The 27,473-nt window shown below is 39.6% G+C and overlaps 1 protein-coding gene across 1 annotated transcript; it reads left to right on the forward strand.

Moving 5' to 3' along the window:
- Nucleotides 1-160: 160 nt before the first annotated feature.
- nnt (nicotinamide nucleotide transhydrogenase) lies at nt 161-27,473 on the forward strand. Its single transcript, XM_026297404.1, has 22 exons — nt 161-234; nt 1,217-1,434; nt 3,104-3,333; nt 3,768-3,985; nt 4,161-4,248; nt 4,387-4,475; nt 4,887-5,074; nt 5,472-5,605; nt 5,696-5,887; nt 7,321-7,474; nt 8,414-8,575; nt 11,358-11,468; nt 13,405-13,550; nt 13,820-14,015; nt 14,613-14,846; nt 15,461-15,621; nt 16,871-17,050; nt 17,395-17,554; nt 20,473-20,554; nt 22,093-22,211; nt 23,689-23,804; nt 24,795-27,473. The coding sequence occupies exons 2-22, from the start codon at nt 1,281-1,283 to the stop codon at nt 24,942-24,944; spliced, it is 3,264 nt and encodes a 1,087-aa protein (XP_026153189.1). The 5' UTR covers nt 161-234; nt 1,217-1,280; the 3' UTR covers nt 24,945-27,473.

The following is a 27,473-nucleotide window of genomic DNA, read 5'->3' on the forward strand; positions in this document are numbered from 1 at the left end:
TCTGAATATTTTTAAGCCTTTATATTTAAAATAAGAACATAAATGTTATTCCCAGTTAATTAGATGTTGATGCAAACATCTGTAGTTTTTCTTGTCCCGTCAGTGGCAGCATATCAAAACTCTTTCACAGTCATGATGCATCGCACATGGACCAATGATATTCACTTGGCCAAACCACTTCCGGGTCGACGGAAAGTTCGCCTGTGCTGCACAGATCCAGGACTGTCTGCAAAGGTCAGTCGAGTTATCCGCCGCTAACCTTCCTACTCTCAGGTTTGACTGTGCAGATGTTTGGCTTTGAGTGTGTGTGTGTGTGTGAGAGAGCACGGGGCTGGTTGAGTCATACTTCACCTTCACACGTCAAACGAAACCGACATGAATGAGCCGCCGGCTAACGCGCTCAGCTAGCTGGCGTTAGCGCGCAGGGTCTGCGGTGTGTGCAGACAAAAAGAGAAGTGCTGGCCGCATAGATAGTAATCATGTTGACCTCTGCCTCAGAGAGACGGCACTGGAAATAAAAGAAATCAATCCACGTTCGTACCATTCAGGTTTTCTCAATAACAACAAATGTGTGGAAGCTATTGATTAAAACAAAAATGAATTATAGGCGAAATATTGGGTCATAAGCGTCAGTGGCGCAGTTGACAGAGTCAAAGGTTTATGAGAGTGAATTTAACAATGATATTATTCAATGAGCCAACGTTACTAAATGTTAGCTCAATGTGAGTGAGTCGTTTTATTTTGTAGAGCAGCACTTTTTTGGTGACGTGGTGTTTTTAATAACAGGTCTGACATGAAATAACTGCAGCACACCCAGGCCTTTATGTGAGAAATACCAGTGTTAATCCTGTCTGGTCTAATGACACTTTGGTTTATATGCAAACAAGTCCTCAAGAGACACTTTTGATTGCTTATTATCATGTAATGGAATATATTTAAAATCTGTGGTAGTTTTGATGGGATGTTTTTTGCTTTTTGTTTATAGTTTAAACAATTTTCTCAACTAAGTGATGAAATCTAATCATTTCAACTCTAGACTCAACTATATTAAAGTTAAAGTCAGTTTTGTTTCATTGTTAATTTACAGACCCCTCTTAGATGGGTGGGCGGGACACAGTTGACTTATTATATTACTTTTACAGTGACCCTTACAAGCAATGAACTGTTTTTTATTAGGTATCAATCTGAGGGTGTCCCTGTCATGTCTCTTTCCCAGGAGGGGTGCTGTCTGTCCCTTTGAGCTCCTCCTGGTGTGCGAGTGTCGAGTGTGTGTGTACACCATGGCGAGCCTCCTACGCGTTGTGGCGGCCAGCTGTTCGGCCCCTGTGCTCAGCAAAGTTTCCTGTGCGAAGCTGCAGGGCGGCTGTTCTGTCAAATCATCATACATACGCTTTTTCAGGACCCATCAAGCTCTCGGAAGATGTGCCAGTCCAGGTAAATGGCTCACTAAATGACCAAATGATTACTGAAGTACTTGAGAATAATAATTTGTTGAGCAATTGATAATGCAAATAATTGTTAGTTACATCCTTAATCACCTTTCTGGTTTGTTAGCACCTTGACAGCCAATGCAAGAACTTCTAAAGTGTTTACATTAACATGTGAGGCTAAATAGTGTTAGCCTTGAGCCTTTCTAACCTAGATGTATGTGGTTTTGTGCTGGAGTATTGCTATTAATTGTATACTTATCTGGCAAATACAGATAATTAGCATTTGGAGTTCACAGTGTTTATTTTGGAAAATGGGATCATAATAGAATAGATTAAATTAATGGATTCCAGTTAGTCTCTTCCTCTAGTTTAACCTAAATTTAAAACACTTGTAACCAAACTGTTGAGGTTTGTCACTACCTGTGTACTACTGAAAGGAACAGCAGTTGTTTCTGTGTACTTTCTCATGCACTTGTGTATCAGCAGTAGGTGTCAACAAGTTATTACACAAACACTGCCAGAGGATTTGTTTTCAGTGACATGGTACTAGTCAGCATCAGTACTCATACGCTTACGCTGCTGTTTGTACCATTTGCTTTAGTTGCGTGGTTGCACTTAGCAACTGCACAAACAAATCTGTCATTGTGGTATAATTACACTGTATAGTGCTGCCCATTCATTCATTCTTTTCTTTGCATCTTTATTCCTTTTTAAGGGCAATACATTGTTTTTGTCATGAATAAGTTAATCCACTGTTTAGACAAAATATAGATAAAAGAAAGCCAAGCTTTGGACATCATTTAACCCTATGGAATACTTTATTCTTCAACATTTATTGTGAAGGTCAGTGTTTCTACCTTTATTTACTGTCAGCTCCAAGGTCACATTAAGGATAATGCAGCCTTGTGGCATTATACACAGTGCTAGATGTGCTGGAGATGTTGGTGTGATTAGTGTTATGAAATGAATATGATAGTTATGCTTCTGCAGATGCTTTCATACTTTACAGGCATGTTTTCACATTGTGTCAAAAATGTTGACACAGCACTCTTTGTCGGGCATTCAGACTGAAACCAGGGAAACTAGTCAGCACACTAGTGGTGCACTGTGAAAAGACAGAGTAATATATTCCAGGAAGACAGGTTTGAGTCATAAATCCAGACCCAAAAACCCTGAACACAGCTTAAAATACTGTAAAGGAAGATACTGCAATTATGGAAATATAATACAGTGTGATGCTGTTGTGTCAGCTTAGGTCTGTTTCCTCACAGAAGTGAACGAGGAGATGTTTTTTCACATGGTGCTGAAGTTGATTGTCTAATGTTAGTATTACAGGTACATGTAAAGTTGTTGGTTTTTGTGTATATGTGAGGAGACGGTGGGAAACTGCAGTGGAATTTTCTATAGGAGCCAACACAACATGCCTGTCTCATGCACAGCACAATAGCTCTGTGCCCCCTCCCTAGGGGTCCTGGCCCCCTCTTTGGGTACCACTGTTTTAAAATATTAATGACAGAGCTTTAGTTTCTGTAGCTTTGACAAAGGCCAGAGGCAACAGTTTTTCAGAATGAATGAGTCTGTCATCATTAAAGCATAAAAAGTGAATTACTGACGTAATATTAAAACACTTGGCACTTAGATGAGTCTCTATTCTCTTTGCTTCTGTTGACCAGGCATTCCATACAAACAACTCACAGTTGGCGTTCCCAAAGAAATTTTTCAAAACGAGCGTCGTGTGGCACTGTCTCCTGCTGGTGTCCAGGCACTCATCAAACAGGGCTTCAATGTCGTCGTGGAATCCGGTGCCGGAGAGCCTTCTAAGTTCCCCGATGAACAGTACACCCAGGCTGGAGCAACAATTAAAGGCACTAAAGATGTCTTGGCATCTGACTTGCTGGTTAAGGTATGATTAAAGTGAAGAGCAGGGCAAGAGGATGGGAGGTTAATTATCTAATCAATAACAAGGGTTTAGAAAGGGAGTAGAGGTTTTAGGGAAATAAAGTGTACTCTAATTTGGGGGTAAGTGTACACTAATTTAAGGTAAGACAAGCGATGTTCCTAGGACAAATGACAATTAATACTGAAACTATATTCTCACTTCAGACAATAGTGGTCAAGGTATAACAATGGAGTGGGAAGAGAACTGAAGAAAATGTATGGTAAAGTATGTGTAAATGCATATAGAAAGAAGTGCAGGTTTGATGAATGGTAGAGATTGGTGTACTGCAGTATGTAATAAGGTTTAAGATGTTGGTGTTGGTGTAGAAGCAAAGATCTTTTATAGTTTGGATTTCCTCTATCTACTTATGTTCTCTGACTGAATGTTTCTGCTTCCAGGTCCGTGCTCCCGTTTTCAACCCTGCTGTCGGTGTCCATGAGGTGGAGATGATGAAGGATGCGGCCACTTTAATCAGCTTCATCTACCCAGCTCAGAACCCTGAGCTGATGGACATGTTGTCCCAGAAGAAAACCACTGTCTTGGCTATGGACCAGGTTCCCCGAGTCACCATCGCCCAGGGCTATGATGCACTGAGCTCCATGGCAAACATTGCAGGGTATGTACATGCTGAGTGTGCAATTTCACAAGATCACAGACAAAAAGTTGCTTGAATATTGAACAGTTGTTGTAATTGAATATGTTTAAACACATAAGAGTAAAGTTCATACTTAGACTCTTACTGCTTGACTTTCTCTCTTATTTTTTTATGTCGTTGTACTCTGTCATTAAAGGTACAAGGCAGTTGTCCTGGCAGCTAACAGCTTCGGTCGCTTTTTCACTGGACAAATCACAGCAGCTGGGAAAGTGCCACCTGCAAAGGTGTGTAAAATGAGCATGTGTGTTCCTGTTGTGAGCGTTTATTTCATATCAGTGTGAATGTGCCTACCTTTAATTTTATTCAGCATTGCAGGCTATGTGACTGTGTTGTCCTTCCCACATGTGTGTGCTTTTGAATAGGTTCTGATCATTGGAGGTGGTGTGGCTGGTTTGGCTGCAGCTGGTACTGCCCGGGCCATGGGAGCCATTGTCAGAGGATTTGATACCAGGTCTGTTATGATATGCCTGAAGTGCAAATAAAATGAATATGGATTATCAAAGATTGTATTTAATTATTCACTTTGCATTAGCTGTAACATAATAAATTGTAAAGAGAGTGAACATTAAACAGCCAGGCTGCTATGTTGGATTGCATGCATGCACAACCATAGCAACTAAGCTAAGCAACTATCTATAACACAAACATAGAAACTTTCCGGCCCTATCATTTAAGGTTTGCTATTATACAGTACACTTGTATGCAGTTTTAACAACAGCGTTACTCATGCATTACCAATCTAGGAACATGATTATAGGAATCTAGGAATATGATTTTTTTCATATGCAGCTTGCATTCTTACTTTCAGTTATATTTCCTACCTGCCTGACTAAAAAAAAACACATCTCCTCTCCCCTCACAGAGCTGCAGCTTTGGAGCAATTTAAATCTTTGGGCGCAGAGCCACTGGAGGTGGACATTAAGGAGTCAGGAGAGGGCCAAGGAGGCTACGCCAAGGAGATGTCAAAGGAGTTCATAGAGGCAGAGATGAAGCTGTTTGCTAAACAATGTCAGGAAGTGGACATTGTCATCAGCACTGCTCTTATCCCTGGTATGCACAGGAGCACAGATAGATACTCAACATAAACACCAACTATAAATATGAAAAGTGAAGGATCCTCTAAATTAAGTCCTGTAAACAACATTCCTCTAGCCATGGAATAATTTAGAAATAACAAAGGACAAGTCACGGGATACTTACTGAACGTTGAAAATGACGTTACCATAATGTACCAGAGCAGAATTTAGTACATTTGTTCCATTTGGGTTCAGTAGTTTCTGTACTTAATGTAGCCACATATACACAGCAAATTCAGCTGTACTCAATTAGTCATTTATTGGGGCATAAACGGATCCATGGCATGATTTAAATGTGGCAAGCAAAATTCATAAAGTTCTCAGCTCACCGATTATTTGTTAATGTGTGTGTTTCCATTTTAACACTGTAGGCAGGCGGGCACCTATCCTGATCACCAAACCAATGGTAGAGAGCATGAAGGATGGGTCAGTTGTGGTGGACCTGGCTGCTGAGGCTGGAGGAAACATTGAGACCACAGTACCTGGAGAGCTGTCACTACACAGGGTCAGTGCATGGTGTTTGCACATTCTCACATCCATACCCAATATATAGAGAAATATCTCATAACTGTTCATTTATTTATTTATTTTTAAGGGAGTGACCCATATCGGCTACACAGACCTGCCCAGCCGTTTGCCAACACAGTCCAGCACTCTGTACTCCAACAACATCACAAAGTTGTTACGTGCAATCAGCCCTGACAAGAACAACTTTTACCTCGATGTCAAAGATGTTTTTGACTATGGGACCATGGATCACGTTGTTAGAGGATCAATTGTCATGCAGGTATGAGGTCTCATGTGGCCCACAGCGAATAAACTTACAAATGTCACAAATTCCTCTGCTGATAAACAGGTCGCAGCATAGTACAGAACCAGGATCCATGCAGGTATGTATAGATTTTTTTCAAAATGCCTTGTAGGTCTTTGCCACAGTCACTAGATGTCACTCTAATCTCATCTTTCACTGGTTACGCATCTTTTCAGTTGCCTATGGATCAATATACCTAAATATACCCCTCAATATGAACTGAAATTAATTTATGCTTTAAAAAATACTTGGCATTATAATGATATTAACTAATTTACGTGTATATTTTATTTGTTAAATTTATGCAATGTAGTGATTCCTTAAATGTGTGTTCATTTATTTATACCACGTAGTCTGAACCCCAAAACATTTAACTTTAAAATTGTTGAATTGTCAACTCAGTCTGTTGATATCAGGTATCGCCATTAGTTTGTCACAGATACCACGACTTCAGAAACATTTTAGTCCACTATCTTTTCGCAGACATTAATTTTATTGTGTATTGTATTATCAATAAAAGTGTAGTTTTTGCTCACTAATTTACACTTGGCAACACATAACAGCAAAGTAAAAACGTGTTTTTAGAAATTTTTCCAAAAAATGAACTATTTGGTCAGAACTCCAATTTGTAAATGAGTTCTCAAATTGTAATAAATTTCAAAAAACATTTTTTCACTTGGGCATAGTGGGCTATTAAGTGTACATTGATTAGAGTACAGTGTGCACAAAGTGAAGCGGCCTGAATATTTTCCAATGCTGCCACGTGTATGCTGGTTATAGTGTATTTGTCGGCCAGTGTGCTTGAAACACACTGCAGTCCATTACTTTATGTGTTTGTACCTTTTTTTAAGTATGGCTGATTACATTTTCTAACTTTTCTGCATAAACAGCTCCTTTCCTTTTTTCCTGTGTGCTTTACTTCAGTTCCATTTTCATCTGTAAAATATCTTCAGTATAGATTCTGGTCACAGTTCTGCAATAACCAAATTTAAGGGAAGTCACAAACTAGATTTCAGATATTTTCTGACCCATATCTGATCACAGTAATGATCGCACATGTTATAAATGCAGATATTACTTACTATATCTGTGGACTATTTGTTTGCTTACTTTGATCTCGACAGCATAGTCTAATGTTTCACAGATTTGCTGGTGCAGCGGAGGACATTGTAGACAGTCAGGTAATAAGATCAGGGAATAAAAGCAAAGTTCAACTCAGATCTTAAGAAATATTATTTGATATTGTTGATATAACTAACAATTCCGCCCTCATTTCCACCACTTTCTGTGACCATTTCTCTCTTCTGTGTAAAATGAACAATACTCCAATTTGACCCATTAATAGGATGATTAGGAGTCCTCGTCATGACTTTCACATAGTACCATTCTCTGTTTACTGTCATTTTCAGAATGGAAAGAACCTGTTCCCTGCTCCTCAACCTAACAATTTGCCCACTGCAGCTCCTCCTAAACCCAAGAGTGTCCAGCAACTGGAGGCGGAGAAGGCTGCACAAATCACCCCCTTCAGGGCTACACTCACCTCCGCTAGCATGTACACTGGAGGTTCGTTGTTGCGTTTAAAACTGAATGTGCTATAAGTTTCGATTTTCTGATCAAGGATGAAACACTCATGTACAATGCTTAATCTGTTTACTGTCCTCACTGAGCGTTCAGAAGGTTAAGGTCTGTCATAAGGTGAAGGAAAGGTTAATAAGAAGCTTTAGATGTCTCTGCTGGAATGTGCACAGGAGACAAGAGGTGACAGAGGCAGGTTACAAGCATGGACACACACTGACACCCCGTTAGTGTCAGGAAATGTGCGTTGTAAAATCTGTGTCATGCTGAGTGTTTGTTTGATGTAGCGCTGTAGTGAGTGGTTCCTTTGGTGCCACAAAGCGCTCAGTGTAAATGCACCACATGTAGTTAATGTGGTTCACACAATGTTCAGGTTCTGGAGTTTCCTACTTAACACCACCAGGTGTTCAACCTGATCACCAATAATGATGTCTGGTTATAGAGATAAAGTCAAGTTTATCCCTTAGCTTTCTTAATTTTTTCTGTAAGGTTTGCCTATAATTTGCCTAAAAATAATAGAAAACCCTCTCAATAAATTCAAATGTTATGATTTTGATGATTTGGTGAACAGTTTGTTGAATAAAGACTTTTTAGGTAATTTCAGTCTCATACTTAAACTCCAAATTCATTCAGATTAAACTGTTAAATATATTTATCTTTTATCGTTTTCCCATTATGGACTTGGCAGACTACACAGATCTGGATCACTTGCAACCAACAATACAAAACCAACAATACAAACTGCTGAATGCTACCAATCAGTTGTACATGCTTCTTAAAAATAAGTTTGCTGTGTATCTGAGTGATTCTTACATGATGTCCAGTGTTCATCCTAGTAACGTTATTTAAACTGTTAAAGGGTTGCCTGTAGTTGTAAGGAACAGGGACTCCTCTTTTGTTTCTAAACCTTGTCTCTATTGTGAACAGGTCTTGCCACTCTGCTGGGTCTGGGTTTGTCTGCTCCTAATGCCGCCTTCACACAGATCGTCACCACCTTTGGTCTGGCAGGCATCGTGGGATACCACACGGTGTGGGGAGTCACTCCTGCTCTGCACTCTCCGCTGATGTCTGTCACCAATGCCATCTCAGGTTAGCTGTGTTTAGTGTGTTTCGCACAGTGAAAAGCTGTCCTCACAATGATCTTAAAATCTATACATATGAGTTAATGTGTCACATACATGAAACAACAAAATGCAATAATATATAGGTGACTATATGAGTACTTGGAAACATTTTTCTTGTGCTTGCTTAATTTAAATACAGTACAGTCATATAGATTAATTAAAATGTAATAAATTCCATCCATAATTCAATACATTTGTTTTGTTTAGTCATAATTCTAATCTTGAAGTTTGAAACCTGTTTCAGCAAATGAGACCAATAGGCAAAAAAAAAAAAAAGATAAAATGCAAAAATAGTGTCACAGAGGCAAATGTGAATGAAAATGTACAGAACATAAAATCTAAAACAAATATAGTTCAAAAGTATTAATTAACAAAAGTAAAATGTTTTAAAACCCAGAATAAAAAATGTAAACAGACCCAGCTCAAAGATCAAACAGGTCTGTCCATCAGGTCTCTGCAGCCGTACTGTTGATTTTCTAGGTTTTTCTTTCAGTCCAAATAAAAATTTTAAAGATTGTGTCCTTAGTGTTGGCTGCTGCTTAACACAGAGGGGTTAAGAGGTTAGAGAAGTAAGTGCATATATCTGTCCTCATGGCTTTGATCACTCTTAGGACCCACAGTGGGGTAGGAAGTAACACACCATCGGGAATCTTTGAGGGTCAGGGAAGTACTTTGTGTGTGTGTGTGTGTGTGTTTGTGTGTGTGTCAATCAGACCCCATCAGACCTCAGCAGTGTAGCAGTTTAAAACTTCGTTTCTGATACCTGCACAATCTTGTGTGTTTTTCCGACTTTAAATTATTTTCCGTTTGAGGAATCTCATAAGCTGCAGCTCTGTAAGGTTTGTCAAATGTCACCATGAATGTGGGTTTTACACTTTAGGACACATGATTCCTCTAAGAGACATAAGTTCACAAGATCATTACTAAATATCAGTAGAATGTGAGGCTACAAATGAAAGAGATTTGTTTAGTTGGATGGGATCCTCTCTTCATGTTTTCCGCATTTCGTACGTCTTCTCCTTTTCCCTCCCTTTTTTCTCCATCCAGGTATTTTTCCCTTCATATTTGGCATGGCCTTTTTACCTTTTTTTATTATTATTTCTGTCACTGACTGACTGCGGTTATGGAAACGGTGAGACCAGCAGAGTCCTGTTGTTGTTGTGCCAGGCATCATAAAGTCACACACACAGACATTAGGGAATTGTGTTGGAATTCAGGGTTTGAGCACGGAACAGTTATATTCTTCATGGAGAGATTATAATGTTACAACCAGTAGTGACTATGACCGGTGGATCTTCTTAAATTCAGACTCACTGAAGAACATCTTTATATCTGGTGTCTGATAGCAATGCTTTAATCTACTTGAGAGCACTGATTCACTGTTACACTCTGCCTCTAGCCTGGTACCTGATGTTTGTCACAGAGAGGCACCTACAGGACACTGGCCCACCCAGTATATATATGTGTGTGTGTGTGTAACCAGTCAGGCCTATTGGCTTTCTGTCTGGCTAATCTGTTACTTGTGGTGGCCAAACATACCTTTGATCTCTTCCTAAATGCTGTAACTGTACCTTTTTTTTTTCTTCTTCTTCTTCTTCTAAAATTCTTTGATACTAGCTTGGCTTTACCTGTGCCCCTTTGTCAACTGTAAATGACCAGACTGATCTTTCTGACTGACCACAATACAGTATTATCCTGTTGATGGGTGGGAATGTACAGTGTTTTCCAGTCGTATTGTTCATAAACCCATTTATTTCTGATTCATTCTAAGTTATTTGTTTATTATTGGTTGCTATTAGATTAATAAATGAATAGAAAACAAATGTATTGACCTTTTAGCTCAATATTTGAGTATATCGGTGTGTATGGGTAGATATACAAATGTGAATTTTGAGACTGTTTGTTAGGAAAACATGCCAAACATTAGCATAGTGGAAATGCTGAACAGTGGAATCCCGACACTTTCAGGTGAGTTTGTGCTAAAAAAAAACAACAAAAAAAAAAAACAAACTAGAAATGTTTGGAAACCAGTGAATTCTCTCCTGAGTATGGTCATCACAACAATGTGGCAAGTCTCTAGTTTCAGTCGTCTCTTTTGTAAGAGTGGAAATTTCAAATTAGCTGTGTTTACATAGTAGCTGTTGAGAAATGATGTTTGGCAGCTTTTAGAAACTTTCTTTGTTTAGGAGCTGATATACACACAAGATTACAAAGCTGACTTTTTGTAAAAAGGGAGGGTAGTGAGAAACTTAACATTTGTCTCATTTGAAAATCCATCCAAACACTACTGACTTTTAAAAACAAGTGTGCATGTACACACACTGTCTTTTCGCTGTTCACCTTACCTTGTACACAAACAAGCTGGTGTGAGTGCAGACCATGCTGTGTATTGCATCGTACTGCCTGTAAGTCATTACACGACCGATGTTATCAGGCTTTCCTGAGCCTCTTTTGGTAAACACACACACACCCTCTCTTTCTTTTTCCATCTCTTTTTATCTCTAAATCTTCCTCCTATTTCGTTCTTTTTCCAATCTGGAAAGCAAACAGAGTATGAGCTTAAGGAGACAACTCTAAATTGTCAGTGGATGTACTGATTTTAAACAATTTTGGCGAACTTGTTGATTGAATTCATGTTCTGTTGAGATTGTGTGTTGTTCTTGTAACATCTTCAAAGTGTTTAAATGTCCTGTGTAATGTATTATGAAACTGGAGCCTCATGAATACTAAAATAACGTGTTCTGCAGGTCTGACGGCTGTGGGTGGTCTGTCCCTGATGGGAGGGGGCTACACCCCAACAACTACTGCTGAGACACTGGCTGTGCTCGCTGCCTTCATCTCCTCGGTCAACATTGCTGGTGAGTCACCCGCACATAGACACATCGCAGTGATCCCTGCCAGTTATAGCAACCTTTAGCCAATAAAATATCAACCTCGGTTGAAGATTGAAGTGTTTTATATTGATTGTACAATAATATGCCTTCAACCAAGTTTTGCAGCTGCCCTTTTTGCCCACCTGCTCAGACCAGAGCCAGTGGCTCTGTCTAAGACCACACACATTCATTCCTGCTATTATCCTTAATAATTCCCATTATAATGACAAAGTGTTCCTGGCGTCATTATAATACTCATCACTCTCTAATAGTCCTGGGAAACACTGTGTGCTTTCAGGACTGAGCCATGAATTATTTTTAATTTCATCTATTAGATCACAGCTAGACATCCAGGGAGACTGTGATGCAAGCAAATGAATAGTTAGCTTAGTTAGTTAGATCAGTCTAGCCCCATGTTTGCATCAAGTCTAAACAGAAATATTAAGAGTTTTGCATGTGAGAGATGCACCACAAGGTTTTGGGTTCAAGGCAAGGCCGTGAATCCTGCCACAAATCGGGAGCTCTTTAGGCTCTGTGGCATTGCTGTTTAAACCACTTTGTAAACCCTTAACTTAATCCTTTAATGAAAACATTCTGAAATACCTCAGCCTTTCTAGAAAGGCCTAGTTTCTTATCCGTTGTTTAACTTAATTTTTGATGCTCTCCATGGGTTCGACTTCACACGTACATCTCTAAGTGGTTTACCACATTACCCATAAACCATGGGTGCAGAGAAAAAGTGTTCCATGGAAAGGGATGAAACACAATAGGGAAATTTTGCTCTAATAAAACAGGTCCTGAAATTTTTCGACTTGTGTGTGTCTGTTTTGAGGAACAGGTCCCTGGCTGTAGCCTCTTGTTTCCTCCGTTATTCTAATATGTGGGAATGCATTGGAAAACACCTGGGTCTGTGGAATATCTTAAACTAAATGTCTCTCCCAAGCTGCAAGTCCATACTTTCCTGTTATTGCACTGGGCCACACTTTTTGACCACTCAGGGCCTTAAAGGCAAATATTTCTTGGAAAATAACTACAAGATAGTTCAAGTCAACATGCCGAGTGTCAGTTCATTTGAAACTTTTTAACTGCAACCAAAGATCCACTGGTTGGTTTGCAGGGGCAATAGCTTAAACCTAAATGAACATTTCCAATATCTTACCAATAACCAATATTTGATGAATTCAAAAATGATTTTCACAGAAATGGATGACCAATTGTGCTTTCAGATGGATTTTATTAGGCCTTGTGACTTGGTCAGTGTAGCTAATTTTCTTCTATTCTTACAAGCTTTCTAAATATAGTGCCAGCAGGCCCTTTCATTGGAAAAATAACCAGAAAAGAAGAGCGGATACTGGCTTTGCATTGTTTAAATATTAGAGCATTCTTCCATTTTAATACATTGCCTCAGCTTGGTCTGCTATAATAGTTGTGAGATTATTATTCCATGTTTAACTAGGACTGTCTAAGACTAAAATTACATGTAGTGGACAGAAACAGGTGGTACCCTCTGATTCACCCCTCTATATACTGTATGGGTGCATGTCTGTGCATTTTTCTACAAAATTATGCCAGAGGGAAAAACGGTAATGTGATCTCTGCCTGTAAACCAGTCAGACTGTGTCTGGTCCCAGTTTGACACTTTTGAGGTTTTCTACATGCAATATTTACACTGACATAAAGTAGACTCATTAAACTTCTGACATTGGTTATTGGGCTTGGCAAAAGTGTCCAGCTATTGGCTTTTAAACACCTGTTGCCTAAAAATAGATATTTTTCCTGTGCCTCTACTCCCTGTCATTACACTGTGGTGTCAACACCACTTACTTTTTTATCATTAAGGATGGATTTTGTAAAATAGCTTTTCAACCTGATTTGGCCACTGTAAAATCAGAGGTGTTCACTCTCTCTCTGTCTCTACCAGGGGGTTTCCTGGTAACTCAGAAGATGTTGGACATGTTCAAGCGTCCCACTGATCCTCCAGAGCATAACTACCTCTATCTGCTCCCCGGTGGTGTCTTCGTTGGAGGCTATGCTGCTGCTCTACATTCTGGGTACAACATCGAACAGGTGTGGGAGAATGTTTATGCCACGTACATCTATTTAGTTTAAGGTTGTGATCAGACTGTATTTGTCCTAAACCATTTTTCTTAGTCTCTTAGAACTGGTGTAAAACAGTCCTTGACCATGTAACAGTCAGCCAGTCATCCTTCAAAGGTCTTCTTTGGTTGGCCAGATGTTGTACAGGAACTTAAAGTAAATCATTGGGCTTTTTCTCATCATGTGGTCTCTCAATCCTTGTCAGTAATCTTTTTTTTCCATTCTGTCTCTCTCATCAGATGATGTACTTGGGCTCAGGTCTGTGCTGTGTCGGAGCCCTGGCTGGCCTTTCCAACCAGACCACAGCTCGTCTGGGTAATGCTTTGGGTATGATGGGAGTTGCAGGGGGAATCGCTGCAACTCTGGGTGCCCTCAAACCAAGCCCTGAGCTCCTGACACAGATGAGCGCAGCCATGGCCGTGGGTGGCACTGCTGGTGAGTCTTTGTGTATTCATGTCAAAAGAATGAGAAGGCAGATTTGCAGGCAAATGCTAATACTTGCAGAATTGTGTTTCAGCAGATGGAAAGTCTCTAAATTAGTGGACACAGTTCTGCTTGGTTTGTGTTTATGTGTGCATGTATTCCAGTCTTGGCCAGATTAAGCAGCAGGTGTGCTCAGCACAGAGACTCTGTGATGTTTACATCAAACACAACATGACTAACTCTATGCCAGACTGAGGAGGTCTGTCAAAATGGTTAGCATCATGGATTACTCACTTTCTCTCTCCCTTTTGGGAAAATCATTTAAATGCGAATTGTTCCAGTAACAAAGCTGAAGCAGAGACTAAACTATCCACACAGACAATAATGCTCCAGATACAGCAACATTGCAAGGCTTCCTGCATAATACACACACACGTGAACGTGGAATTTCCCCAAGCAGGCCTCATGTGCAACACCTGGTACATCAGATGGACCCGTTTCCCAGCATTCATCTGTGTGTGCACACATGCTTGTGTTTTGCATGTTATTTATGTTTGGGTCTGTCATTGCCACTGCACTTCATTATTTGTTATCTCTCTTTCTCTTTAGGTCTGGCCATTGCTAAAAAGATCCAGATCACCGACTTGCCCCAGCTAGTGGCTGCCTTCCACAGCTTGGTGGGGCTGGCTGCTGTGCTCACCTGTGTGGCCGAATACATGATCGAGTACCCCCACTTTGCCACAGACCCTGCAGCCAACCTCACCAAAATTGTCGCATACCTTGGCACCTACATCGGTGGAATCACTTTCAGTGGTTCTTTGGTGGCGTACGGCAAACTGCAAGGTTAGCGAAGCACAGTCACATATTTTTCAAACTCCTTGGAGGGCAAACATGTGCTTTGAGTGTGCTGATCTTTAGAAAGAACTTGCATTAACGTTGTTCTTGTATAACAGTATTAATGATGACACAAGTAGACAAGACATTATATGTTTATTATATAAATATTACTGTACTGTTTTATTTATTGATTATTTTTTAAGGTTGCTGTGGGCAGATGATGTGTCAGCTTAGCCATACTGTACTGTAGTTCTCAAAAAAGGAATATCTGATGCTTCATGCCCACTACTGCCTGCTATGGAGGGAAAAGAAAATAAGAGTTCATCAGGTTCATGCGCTGGCACCAGACCTGGCAGCCGCCCTGTTATTTCCAGTTTGGCTGCTTTTGGTGTTTCATAATAACAAATTATGCAAAAACGTGACATTCAGCTAATGACAGGTCTCAAGTGTTGGCTGCTGAAGGAGAACATAATGATAATTACGACATGTCTATTGTTTAGAATTTTCTCGTCTATGAGAAGTTCACAGCCACATGATAAATGTGTTTATATATGTGTATTAGAGATGTGTCTTTTTTTCCTTGTTTTCTGATCATCATCTTCTTTCTTCTTTCCTTGCAGGCTTGCTGAACAGTGCTCCTCTCATGCTCCCTGCTCGTCATGCTTTGAATGCCAGTCTTATGGCAGCTAGTGTTGGTGGGATGATTCCCTACATGATGGATCCCAGCTATACCACAGGCCTCACCTGTCTTGGATCTGTCTCTGCTCTCTCTGCTGTCATGGTACAATCTGTGTGTGTGTGTGTGTGTGTGTGTGAGAGAGAGAGAGAGTGAGAGTGAGTGAAGGCCTTGAAGAGAGAAATCTGGTTTTAAAATATTGCATGTTGGAATTTTCTTACATGCTGACAGACTGAACATGTAAGGATGTTGTTAAAAGACTTCAGTAAACAGAGGGAAAGGGAAAAGGCATTAAAGACTCTGGAGACCCTGCTGGAAACCAACTAGAATGTACCATGTGAGAAAAGAGATGACAGAAGTAATTTACTGAAAAAAAGTCAAATAAGGGGCTCCTTGCACAGGAAACAGTAGCTGCCCAGAAATTTATTCAGCGTTGAGCTTAAAGTTTTTAATAGTCTGGCAGCCCTAGTGGCAAACAGGCTTGACTTTGTAAAACTGCCAGAGTCCTGGTATTCACCTCTGTGAACTTCACCATTAAGTCATGCCTAACTTTTGAAAATGTGCCACGGAGTTTGTCAGAAATAAATATCTCTATGGTGGAGATATTTTTTACTAGTAGTAAGTAAGTTTAACTGTTTGTGGCAAATCATCCTCTTGTATAAGTTGAAAAATGTTTAAGCAGCAACTTCAGCTTTTAGCCTCTAGAGGCAGTTGTGTACATTGCATGGTTGATAAGGAGCTTTTAGATTTGAACAGATGTGTTGCCATTTCAGGTTTTTTGCTTACTTTGCATATCTGTGTATTTCTGGCAAAATCAGCAACAGGATTTCCAGAAAAGAAATGATCTGTGCATCTCTAGTGATTTTGGATGAACTATGTCTGATTTCTAAACAGCCTTTAAAGTACAGTGTAATGCATCATCTGCTGTACGTGCATGCTTCTTCACTTGCACAAGTTCCTAAAAAATAAACCTACCTAAAAATCTGTGACTTGCACATGCAAATTGAAAAGGTTTAGCACACACTCTTGGATCTCGCAGCTTCTTTTGTTCCTAGAGTTGGCCCTTGTTAAACAAAAGCTGTACAAAAGATAGATGGACAGAGAAGTTGAAGCGGATTTGATTGTGAAAAATGTTTCCCTGAGTTGAAGGTTTTTCTCTCCTGTAGAAGAGAAATGTTTGGGCATCATAGTGAGATCCAATTACTACATTGCAAAGCTGGTTTGGTCCAGATGTAGGAACATTGCTTCATGTTGTACCATATTCTCATTGTGTTATATATCACTATATTTCATAGATGGTTCAGGGCAGTGCTGGGCAGGTTACATAAAGTCTTGTTTTTTTTCTATACTTCAGGGTGTCACCTTAACAGCAGCTATTGGAGGCGCTGACATGCCGGTGGTGATCACCGTACTGAACAGTTACTCAGGCTGGGCTCTGTGTGCCGAGGGCTTCCTGCTGAACAACAACCTGCTGACCATCGTTGGAGCTCTCATTGGGTCATCTGGAGCCATTCTCTCATATATTATGTGTGTGGTGAGTGGCGCACAGTCATAGTTTCAAGAACATTCACAGAAATGTTACTGCTATGAGTCTCAGCACTTCTGTTTGAATTTCTATAGCATAACACTGCATTTTTAAATCTGCCCCAACTGTTTTGGGTGGTTGTTCCACTCCTGTCCACCAGGAGGGACTCTAACTTTACCATTGTAACAGCACAGGAGAGTCCCTGTTCTGAATAAAATGTCAAGTCACAAATGTGCGTTTTCTGAGACAATTTCCCTTTTGGATTTCTTCTGTTGCCACATTAAACAATCACTGAAGCAAATGTTAGGGATAATCATAAAAATTGAAATAGAAAATGTTTGCTCCCTTTCCAGGCCATGAATCGTTCACTTGCTAATGTGATCCTGGGAGGTTACGGTACATCTTCCACCGGTAGAGGAAAGCCCATGGAGATCACTGGGACACACACAGAGGTTAATGTGGATCAGACTGTCGACATGATTAAAGAGGCCCAGACAATAATCATCACTCCAGGTAAGAAACACACAAGCACACATACACAAAAACAAGAACACACACATCCCCCTACACACTTTGGAGATCTTCTGTGTCTAGTGGAAAAACATGGTACTTTTTGATTTTGCCAGTCACTTTTTTTTTTTTCCAGCATTAGCAAAGTGTGTGTTCTGTTTATTCAACCTTTTCATGACCCCGCTTACATCACCATTTAGCTAGGCTAATTGACAGGTTATGGTAGACTGGCCACACATGCACACACACTCCGGTTTCTGTGTGGTCGTCAGTCCATGGTAAATATTCTACAGTGCAGCATATACATTCAAGGTGAAGGGAAAATTAGATGGAATGAGGGTACGTTGGGTTTTTGTAGACAATTCAAATGCTACGTCCAAAATTGGCCTCTAGTTTCTTTTTTGTGGTTAGAACATGCGATCCAGCCTTTGTTCCAGCCCCACAGGTTTTCTTCATCTCACATGTTTTCAATAATAGACTCCAAATATGTGTCTGAACCTCCCACTGGATTATGCTCCTTGGAACTAGTGTCCTAAAAATCATCATTGTGTGGCCTCCTGACATCTCACTCCTCTCACCAGACAGTTGTGAACGAGTCACTGTTCGAAGGAGTTGTTTTACTCACGTGGGCACATGTAAACACAGACCAAAGGCATCCAGCCTGCAAACTGGTAATTCCAGCCACAGCACCTAGTGCTTTATATACAAAACTAACTCTTCAGAGGAAACCACTGCAATTTACAAGAATTGTAAAATTAAAGTAGTCACATGGTCGAGAAGGGAATGTAAGCGAAATAGAATTGATTCATGGAGGAGGATGTAGATGAAAATATTTAGTTTTACTTTTGTGAGACTAATAGAAGACAGAGGAAAGCATCTTAACGCCTGCAGCCAAAAACAAACTAAAGAAACTTTGAAAAAGTTCATTTATTATTATTTATGGTGGCTTATTTAAATTTTATTTAGTTATTTACTGTATTTTTATTTTACTTTTTACTTTTACTTTTATCACTACTCTGGTTTGTAGTGTTACTTATATAGAGAAGCGATTTTGTTGTTAATTTACTTTCATTTTGTCAAGTAGTCACCAACATTAGAATACACTCTTGATTCAATTGAAAATATTATTGTACCGACAAAAAAGTAAAAACGCTCATGGTTACGCTGAACTCTAACTCCTAGGGTAACACAAGTGAAAATACTGAATATAAAAGAAATAGCTATACTGCAAACTTCAAGTGTGCAGCTGTAAAGTATGCAGTTTGGAGCGAGTGTCGGCATTCGGGCAACCCAAGAGAGGAGGCAGACACGCCGCTTCACCTTCTCCCTAACATTGGCACATTTGTTACTTACGTAACACAGATGAATGAATGAGATGAGACAAAGATGAGAAAAATATAAAAGTACCAGTTGATAATTGAAAATCATATACCCATAGAAATATGAGGATTGGAAAAATCAAATCATAATAGAAACTGGTTGGGATGACCAGTCAGGATGTAACAAAAGCCTCTAAACATGGACATAGACAAGCTTCAACCACATATGATCTTAAACCTTTAGATTTAAAGCATAACTTAATTAGGATGTTGTTTCTATGCTCTGAAGCTGGAACGTTTTTATGCTTTTGTACAGATAGCAATAAAATTACACTAAAGCATATGCATTAAATATTCAAACCTCAGACCAGCCAGGGTTTGTAGGCAGTGTTTTGCTAATGACATCAGTGTTAGTACACATACCATCCAAACACTTAATTCTTTTCTCTACTCTAGTAGTCAGTAGGCAGACTGAGCACTGCCTCCCATCAGGCCCTCGTTTCCATTCTGACCATTCTCCCTAATTGGAACCGTCACAGTCATTTTGCCTGATTGACATCTGTGGAAACGGTTAAGACTCTGTCTGATAAACATAAGTGTTTTCCTGGCTTCGTCTGGCCCATCTCTGCATGGTCTGGGTCCACTTGTTTTTCTTACAGGAGAAACACCAAGAAGAATATTGGAAGCACAAGGAATGAAAGAATTGTGATGGGGAGGGAACAAGTGAAAACCATTAAATTGTTGAGTTGCTTGTTCCTTAGAGTTTTCATTCTTCTCCTATGCTGGGTTTGAAAGCGTGTCAATTTGATTGCTGTGTTGTAACAAGACAGTTTTTGACTAGTTGTTTTGACAAAGCTAGTAAACACTACTGACATTTGTGTATGTGTCGTGGTGTGATAAAAATCAAGTACCCACTAATCGGTGTTATTAAACATGAAAAAAATGAAAGAGAAACAGAATTTGATGTAACTCACCGACTTAAAATACAGATAAATTGATTTTATATGTGTTGTGTATAAGTGTTATATTAAAAATTAGATATTTAAAGCATGAAGATAGCCTCTTATAAGCAGGGTTACAAAGAGAAAATGATAAAGTGACATAATCACATAGTTTAGAAGACTTTTTGTCAAACATCTGTAACTTTCTATTAAAAGCTCGTGAGCCTTTTAGATAACCACTCACCTTTATATCTGACCTATATGTGTTGAATCTGATTAGTTAAACACAGACCTCAGCACAGAGTCAACATCAAGGAAACAGACATTCATTGCTTATTTCCTAACTTGTGGTCACTGTTATGGAATCCTTTTGAAGCCAGCTGTGTCATGTGTTTAATATTTAAGTGCTCAAACATACACATGCTATCCTTCTCCACTCTCACAGTAGCAATGAGCATAATCATTATACCGTTTTAAAGCTGTGTTGGGAAGTGAAAGAACGCGAGGGGGGGTCTCCCAGTGCTTGATGTCTTCTGTTTTGCAGCTGAAGGTTGACTTCTACCCACATCACCTGTCAATCACTGCAGGCTGCATGTCAACACAGTGTGTTTGTCACAGAAAACAATATTAGCTCATTTCTACCTGTTGTTTTGTCTTTCAGGTTATGGGCTCTGCGCTGCTAAGGCCCAGTACCCCATTGCCGAGCTGGTGAAGCTACTTACAACTGCTGGCAAGAAAGTCAGGTAAAAGGGGTGATAAAGCTGATCCATTTAAAATAAATGTAAATGAATTTAATTCATCAAAAGAAACTACAATAGTTAATGTCTCTCAGGAAAACATCTCAGAAACAGTTTCAAGGTATAGATGGATGGATGAATGCCAGATATAGACATTATAGATGGATGCACATTCAGTTTAAGGAGGAAGGGAAATGAAATTACATATTTATCCAATACAAGCTGTAAAGTGTACCATGAAGGAGAGAAGAGAAATGCTGAGGTTTTGGCCTGGACATGAATGCAACATTGATAGAACCGATAGTAAGAGACCTGTGTGCAAAGAAAGACTAAGAAAAAGGAAATGCAAAAGAGAGGAGAGGAAGGACAAGGTACAGCGGAAGCTTGTGTAATTGTACTGCCTCATTCGTTTGATCCTGGCTGTTGCAGCTGCTGCTACTTAGAGCATTTGTACTTGATTAGAGGAAAGTGGGTGGTCAGAGCAAAAGGAAAAACCTCCTTCACCCAAATCTCTTGATGTTTCCCTTCTGTTTTCTTTGTTCTGTTTTCTGATGCACTCTCTTGATTTGTCACTTGCGTTCTTCATATTTGTCTTTGTAATCCTACCATAACCTTTTTCAGTCTTAATGAACTACATGCTGTTTTTGGATGTCTTCCTCAGACACTACAGTACATTAACAGTTTGAAGTCTGATTGTATGGAATCACATGGAGTGCAGAAACTGACTTTTTCAGTCAGTAGCCTCAGTTCTTAATAGATCCCAGAACTGACAGGCCATCTGCACTTTGTATCCACCTAACCTCGCCCAATAAATAAAATAAATCTCCAAATGACGGTCAGTAACATGGTGATGCAGCTGGGAGGGAGGGAGAGAGAGAGACAGCTACCAGAATTCAGTGGCTGGTGTTAATTTCCTACCCTCTGATTACATGACATGGCTAATTGAGTTTGAGAGCTATGTATACCTTGTTATACGTGCTCAACAAATAATACATGGAGGTGTGTGTGTGTGTGTGTGTGTGTACACCATGTTTTTGCAACTTTGTGGGGACTAAAACCTCTTCATGCAGTGACATGTGGTGACCTGGGTTCCTCGTGGGGATAAAATCCAGGTCCCCAACATTTAAATCACTGCATTTAAAAGAGACGACTTGGTTTAAAGTTAGGATTAGGTTAAGGTTAGGGTATAGATTAGGATTAGGCAGGTAGTGGCTATGGTTAAGGTTGGGGTAAGTCTGTAGGAAATGAATATACATCAGAGTAAGTCCCCACGAGGAATGGAAACAGGCTTGTATGTGTGCCTGGACTATCACCTTGAACTTCTCTCAGCTTGAGAGAAGTTCAAGGCTTGTCCAACATTTTGGGTTTAATTTAACCACCTTTGACATCTCCTCTTCCTTTCTCATGTATTCTTCTCAGATTCAAGAGAGATTGATTAATTTATTAACGTTAAGATTAATTAAGGTATTAATTGTTAATAACCAAGTTTATAAAAGAGTGACAGCGTTCAAGTAGTCATTAAAGCCAGTCTTTTGTTCCCACAGGTTTGGTATTCATCCGGTGGCTGGCCGTATGCCCGGTCAGCTCAACGTGCTGTTGGCTGAAGCTGGTGTCCCATATGACATTGTCTTGGAAATGGATGAGATTAACGAGGACTTTGCAGGTAAGATCTCTCTTTTTTTTTTTTTAGTGCCTAAGCACCTGCCATAATTCTGCTAACTGATTCAAATTACTTTGACCCGATATGTTTGTGTTGGGCCTTTTTAAATAGTTTGCAACAAAGGCAGCTGGCATTTGAAAACATGGAGTTAAGTTTGACATTGTTGGAGATTGACTCACTTGCTTTGGCTGCTGTTGATGTTCTCATGTAATTCTGGGCAAGACAGAAAAAAATTTTTTTCTCAAAATGTCAAAATGAAGATTAGTTTCAGGTTAAAGAATAAAATATGTGACGTACTTGCTGACAGACCTCTTGTCAGCATTACAACAAACTTTTCTTGACCTCCCCCGCCATGACATAGGACCACTAGTAGCCATATTTGTCAGATACTGTAGGTTTTTAATCTCACCCGCTATTAATAAAAATCAATGAGCCGAAGAGATACCTTTTGTTGTAGCCAGTATCATGGAAACAATTTGTTGCAGCAACATAGTGATTAATATTTCCATTGATTTCCTGGTGAAAGCCAAATCTCTTGCACATTCATGGTCACATTCATTTCCATCATATTGGATTTTCTGACATTCACATTCTTCTCAAGAAACCAGTTTTATCCTCAGTGTTGATCCCATCATCTTTAAGTGTTTCAGGCACGGTCTCTGAGTAAATGAGCCATTTCTTAAAAGCCATATCAGCAATTCAAAATCCAAAACAGGATACACAGTCTTCCATTAGACAAAGCTCAGGACTTTGGCACAAGTGCTGGTGTGGTTAGCCCTGACACCTCACAGCAAGAAGGTGCTGTGTTTAAGTGCTGTTTGACCCTGGGGCCTTTCTGTGTAGAGTTGGCATATTTTCCTCGTGTGTCGTCCCCCCCCCCCCCCCCCCCCCCCCCCCGAGTACTCCAGGTACCCCCCATAGTTCAAACACATGTGGGTTAGGATAATTATTGAATCGAAATTGTCTGTAGCTGTGAATGTGAGTGTTTGTCTCTTGCTGTGATGAGGCCAGCCTCACCATGACCCTTGATAGGAGTAAGCAGTACAGATAATGGATGGGTGGACACTCTGCCATAACAGTGCTCAAATCATTATTGGCACTGGTATTTGTACACATGACATATTTGACAAAATGTGTCATTGTTCACGAAGCCTTGACATTATTGCATTTAAAGATGAACTCATTTAAGTAGTTTTTAAATTGTCCAGATGGGCTATGTATCCAAATGCCTAATAGTGTGCTGTTTTGTGTCATGTCTAGAAAACTAAAGTGACTAAAGTCTATTTCAAAAGTTAAATCAAAACTTGCAAGTATAGTAATGCAGCAAAAAACCTTGATGAGATGGAAAGGATATTGCCTGATTAAAAACACACTGGGATTTTGAATGTTGCACCCGATAAAGAAAAGAAAACAACAAAAAACTCCAGATAAAGGGGTAGTAATGTAATTTTTAAATTTTGGATTTGATGTGTCCAAACAGAGACTGACCTGGTTATGGTGATCGGTGCCAATGACACAGTGAACTCAGCCGCCCAGGAAGACCCCAACTCTATCATTGCTGGTATGCCTGTGCTGGAGGTCTGGAAGTCTAAGCAGGTGAGACATCTGGCACATGCATGTGTGATAATGAGGTTTTCAGATTGTCCTGAAGCCCCAAAAAGATAAAGAGGAATGGAGGATTTTACAACCTGACTGCTTTTTATTGCCACAACTGAATGCTGGTCCACACCCGTAGAGGGGCCCCCAGTTAAAGACAAACACAAACCTGAAGAAATGTGGATTCACATACACATACACTCACTCACACACATGTACACGGATAGTTACAGTGCCAGGTGCAGTCCCATCCTGATCCCATTAGCGGTGACTGTTTCGTCGTGGAATGACGACATTCAGAGCATCACACTGGCACCACTCCGAGATCTGGGATCTATATAGCGCTCCCACTACTTTCCACACACTTTCCCCTGGGGAAATCAAAGAGGACGTTCTAGCTAACCACACACACTCCTACACATGCAAACTGAGACATGCATACAGGTGCACAGATTTAAGCACAGAAATACGGTCACACAAAAATTCACACAATCATTTTTAAATACAATAGATATTACTAAGTGCCAGTGATGCATGTGAGTAAATACACCAACAATAAACAGTTTTGAAATACAGCACTTTTTTAGACTTTTGTTCATGCTAAACAATAGGCATTCCTACTGTCCAAAGCAAACTATGAAGCATTTTAGGTTATAATTCAGATATGTCTATTTTAGCCTTACACACAGTAGTTTTAGTGAAAGCAGGTTTGGTAAATATGTTAATACAGCAACTTGGCTTAACAGTTTGAGCCAAGATGGAAATCAGGCCCTCTTACAAGAGTGACTTTTTAAATTTCAAACATCCCAGCTGTAAGGGAAAAAAATCTGTTCACTTAATTTCTGTATTCAAGGGGCTAGACAGAGTTCATTAAGGAGACAGAAAATTTCTGGCTTTATTTAGAAAAGTTGGGATAGTTTGTACCAAATTTTGTTTGTCATCCTAATAGGAGCTAATCATGTGTGACTCCATCTCTTCCCCTCCGTCTAGGTTGTTGTGATGAAACGTTCCCTGGGTGTGGGATATGCAGCTGTCGATAACCCCATCTTCTACAAGCCCAACACTGCAATGTTACTAGGCGACGCCAAGAAGACTTGTGATGCCCTGCAAGCCAAGGTCCGCGAGTCCCTGGCCCTGTAAGGGTGCTCTGCCTCAGACAGACATCACCACTTAGAGCACACATGAAGTAAAGGAGGAAGATGTTGATGAAGTCCAGTTTGTACAAAAGTATTTCAGCATTCAGACCATTGTTGTGTCCAACTGGGAAACAATCAATTGAGCAAAGATGATCATTTAGAAAAAGTGTCTTTGGCAAACCCTTCCTGTGATCTACAAATAAAAGAAAGTCAGTTGTAAATGTGTTTGTGCAGTAGGATTGCTCCCACTGCTGTAAAGCAGTTATACAGATTTGTTTCTCTTTGATTTTTCTTTTATTTCTAGATAAGAAAGGAAGGGTACATCAACAATGAATACCTGGCAGTGTCATCTTAATTTTAGATGCAAATATTAATGTAAAAAAATACAATCAGAGATGTAGATGAATTAAAATGTTAGATATGTTAAATTTTACTCTTAAGATGTTTAGGAAATAGACAGTAGAACATTTTAGATGAGTTGGAATGAACAAAGAACAGAAGTGGAGCTATAAGGGTGAACCACCAGGGAGAGACGTACTACAGATTTGAGCACTAAGACTTTCCACACTGTAAGGAGTTTGCTTCTCTTTTCTCCAGTTTGGTTTTGTTATAGCAAGATCATTTGATGATCCCATTGATTTATTTGCTCAAATTCAGATGTCACAGTGTATTGTCCTCTCACGACCTTCTTTTTCTGAACAAGTGAAAAGAAAAAAGCAGAATAGCAACAACATTTTTCTATGATTCTTTCAGTTCAAGTTTTATACTGTATTGAGAGATTTTTGTATTCCAGTAATTATCAGAAACCTAGAAATAAACATGTCTGTGGGGTCAGGTTTTAGAAGCCATAGCCAGTTATTGAAATCTCGTCATGCTGTTGGCTTTTCTTCTTTTCACTTGAGTGTGTCTTGTGAACTTCACCAATGCCTCCAATGCAGCAATAACACATGGATCCAGAAACGGTTAAAAATCCATTCAAACCTCATCTGTCGAGCATCTATTGCAATAAAAGAGCTGACCTTGAAGTGTGACACCACAGTAGTGATACTGGACAGCAAACAAAACACTCCTACAAACAAATTCTCTTGTGATAGCTTAATGGGTTTTATGATGTTTCTGAATTGTTCTGAAGTCTGCTCCATCACCCTGAGTGTTTTACATATTACAGTACATGTGACATGCTAACCTGTTGAGGTAAAGGTTTGTTTGTTTTTAAGGGACTGTTGCTCACTCACTCCGATACATGTTTCCTCATTATTACTTTAGAGGGAAATGAAGGATCGCTGTTTGCAGAGGTCAGATTTTAACCAGTTAAGGCCTGATTTTAAAGTCTAAAACATATGCACTTATTTAATTCGATGCTACATTTCTGAATTCATGAATGGTTTATTATTGAGAATTTCTAAATTGAAAACTTTGTCTTTTTTCTCCCCTTTGTTTTGTTAAAGTCCAGAATTATTCATAGACAAGATTGTGCCAAGCCTTTGCCTTTTTACACTTAATTTCAATAGATTCTGTGGCACAAGTGTAGATGATTTGGCTGCTCTATATCCATGTGACTAACCCAAGAAAGATCAGTGACAAAATGACAGTAGCTGTTGCTCTGTGCCTGTCCTTGCACAGCTGAGCCAACTGAACTAACATCACCAGAAACTTAGTCCATTCTATTTTCTGGCTCAGGTTGTTCTCTAGGTTTTTATGGTCAATAAGTACAGTAGATGAAATAGTTTGATTTTTATCTTGATACATGGTTCGACATACAATAGCTCAGAACAGGTCAGCAGTCTCAGTCACTTTAAATCTGTGCAAGTACTGTTAGAAGTTAGTTGTCATAGATTCATCCTGGGACCTGACATGTTGACCATGACAACTGTCCTACCTCTCCATTAAAAAATGACCAATAGCTTTTCATAGGAGCTTTATCTGACCAGTCATCTTTGAATAAATCCACCAGGATCTCAAATGCACCAGGGATTTTCCATCCACACACTCCTTAAATCATTTCCATCCACACACACTCCTTAAATTCAACTAATTCAGCTCTCATATATCCAAAACCCGACCAACTGCCTTCTGTTTTGTGTTCGCATTGCATTTTTAACCATCAGACCTCAGTTTGCTGCTGGCAAGTTTACTGGTTGTTGTGCAAGTATAGATCTACAGATGTCATTTAATGTAAGGTGGGAGTTTATTGTTCTTACATTTCAATTTACACAAGCAAATCCAGGCTTAATGGACTATTAGATTGAGATGTTTGCTTAATATTTGTAGCTTGTTGCCATTGTTGAGGTATAAATAAAACTAAGGAAAATGGAAAACCATGATAATTTTACCAACGTACCCCCTGTTATATCCAACAGAGCATTTTTGTATAGCACCATCATATTTGTGCAGAGCAACAACAGGGTTTTGAAGTTGTACAGTGTTTCAGTGTACCAGGTTAGGGAAATGAAATGTACTGTGAATGTGTTTTTCCCCTCTTTTGTTTATCATGGAACATTTTCATCCTTAATAAATCTGTATTTACACTAGA

Source organism: Mastacembelus armatus, chromosome 12 (assembly GCF_900324485.2).
Source record: "Mastacembelus armatus chromosome 12, fMasArm1.2, whole genome shotgun sequence".
NCBI classification, from domain to species: domain Eukaryota; kingdom Metazoa; phylum Chordata; class Actinopteri; order Synbranchiformes; family Mastacembelidae; genus Mastacembelus; species Mastacembelus armatus.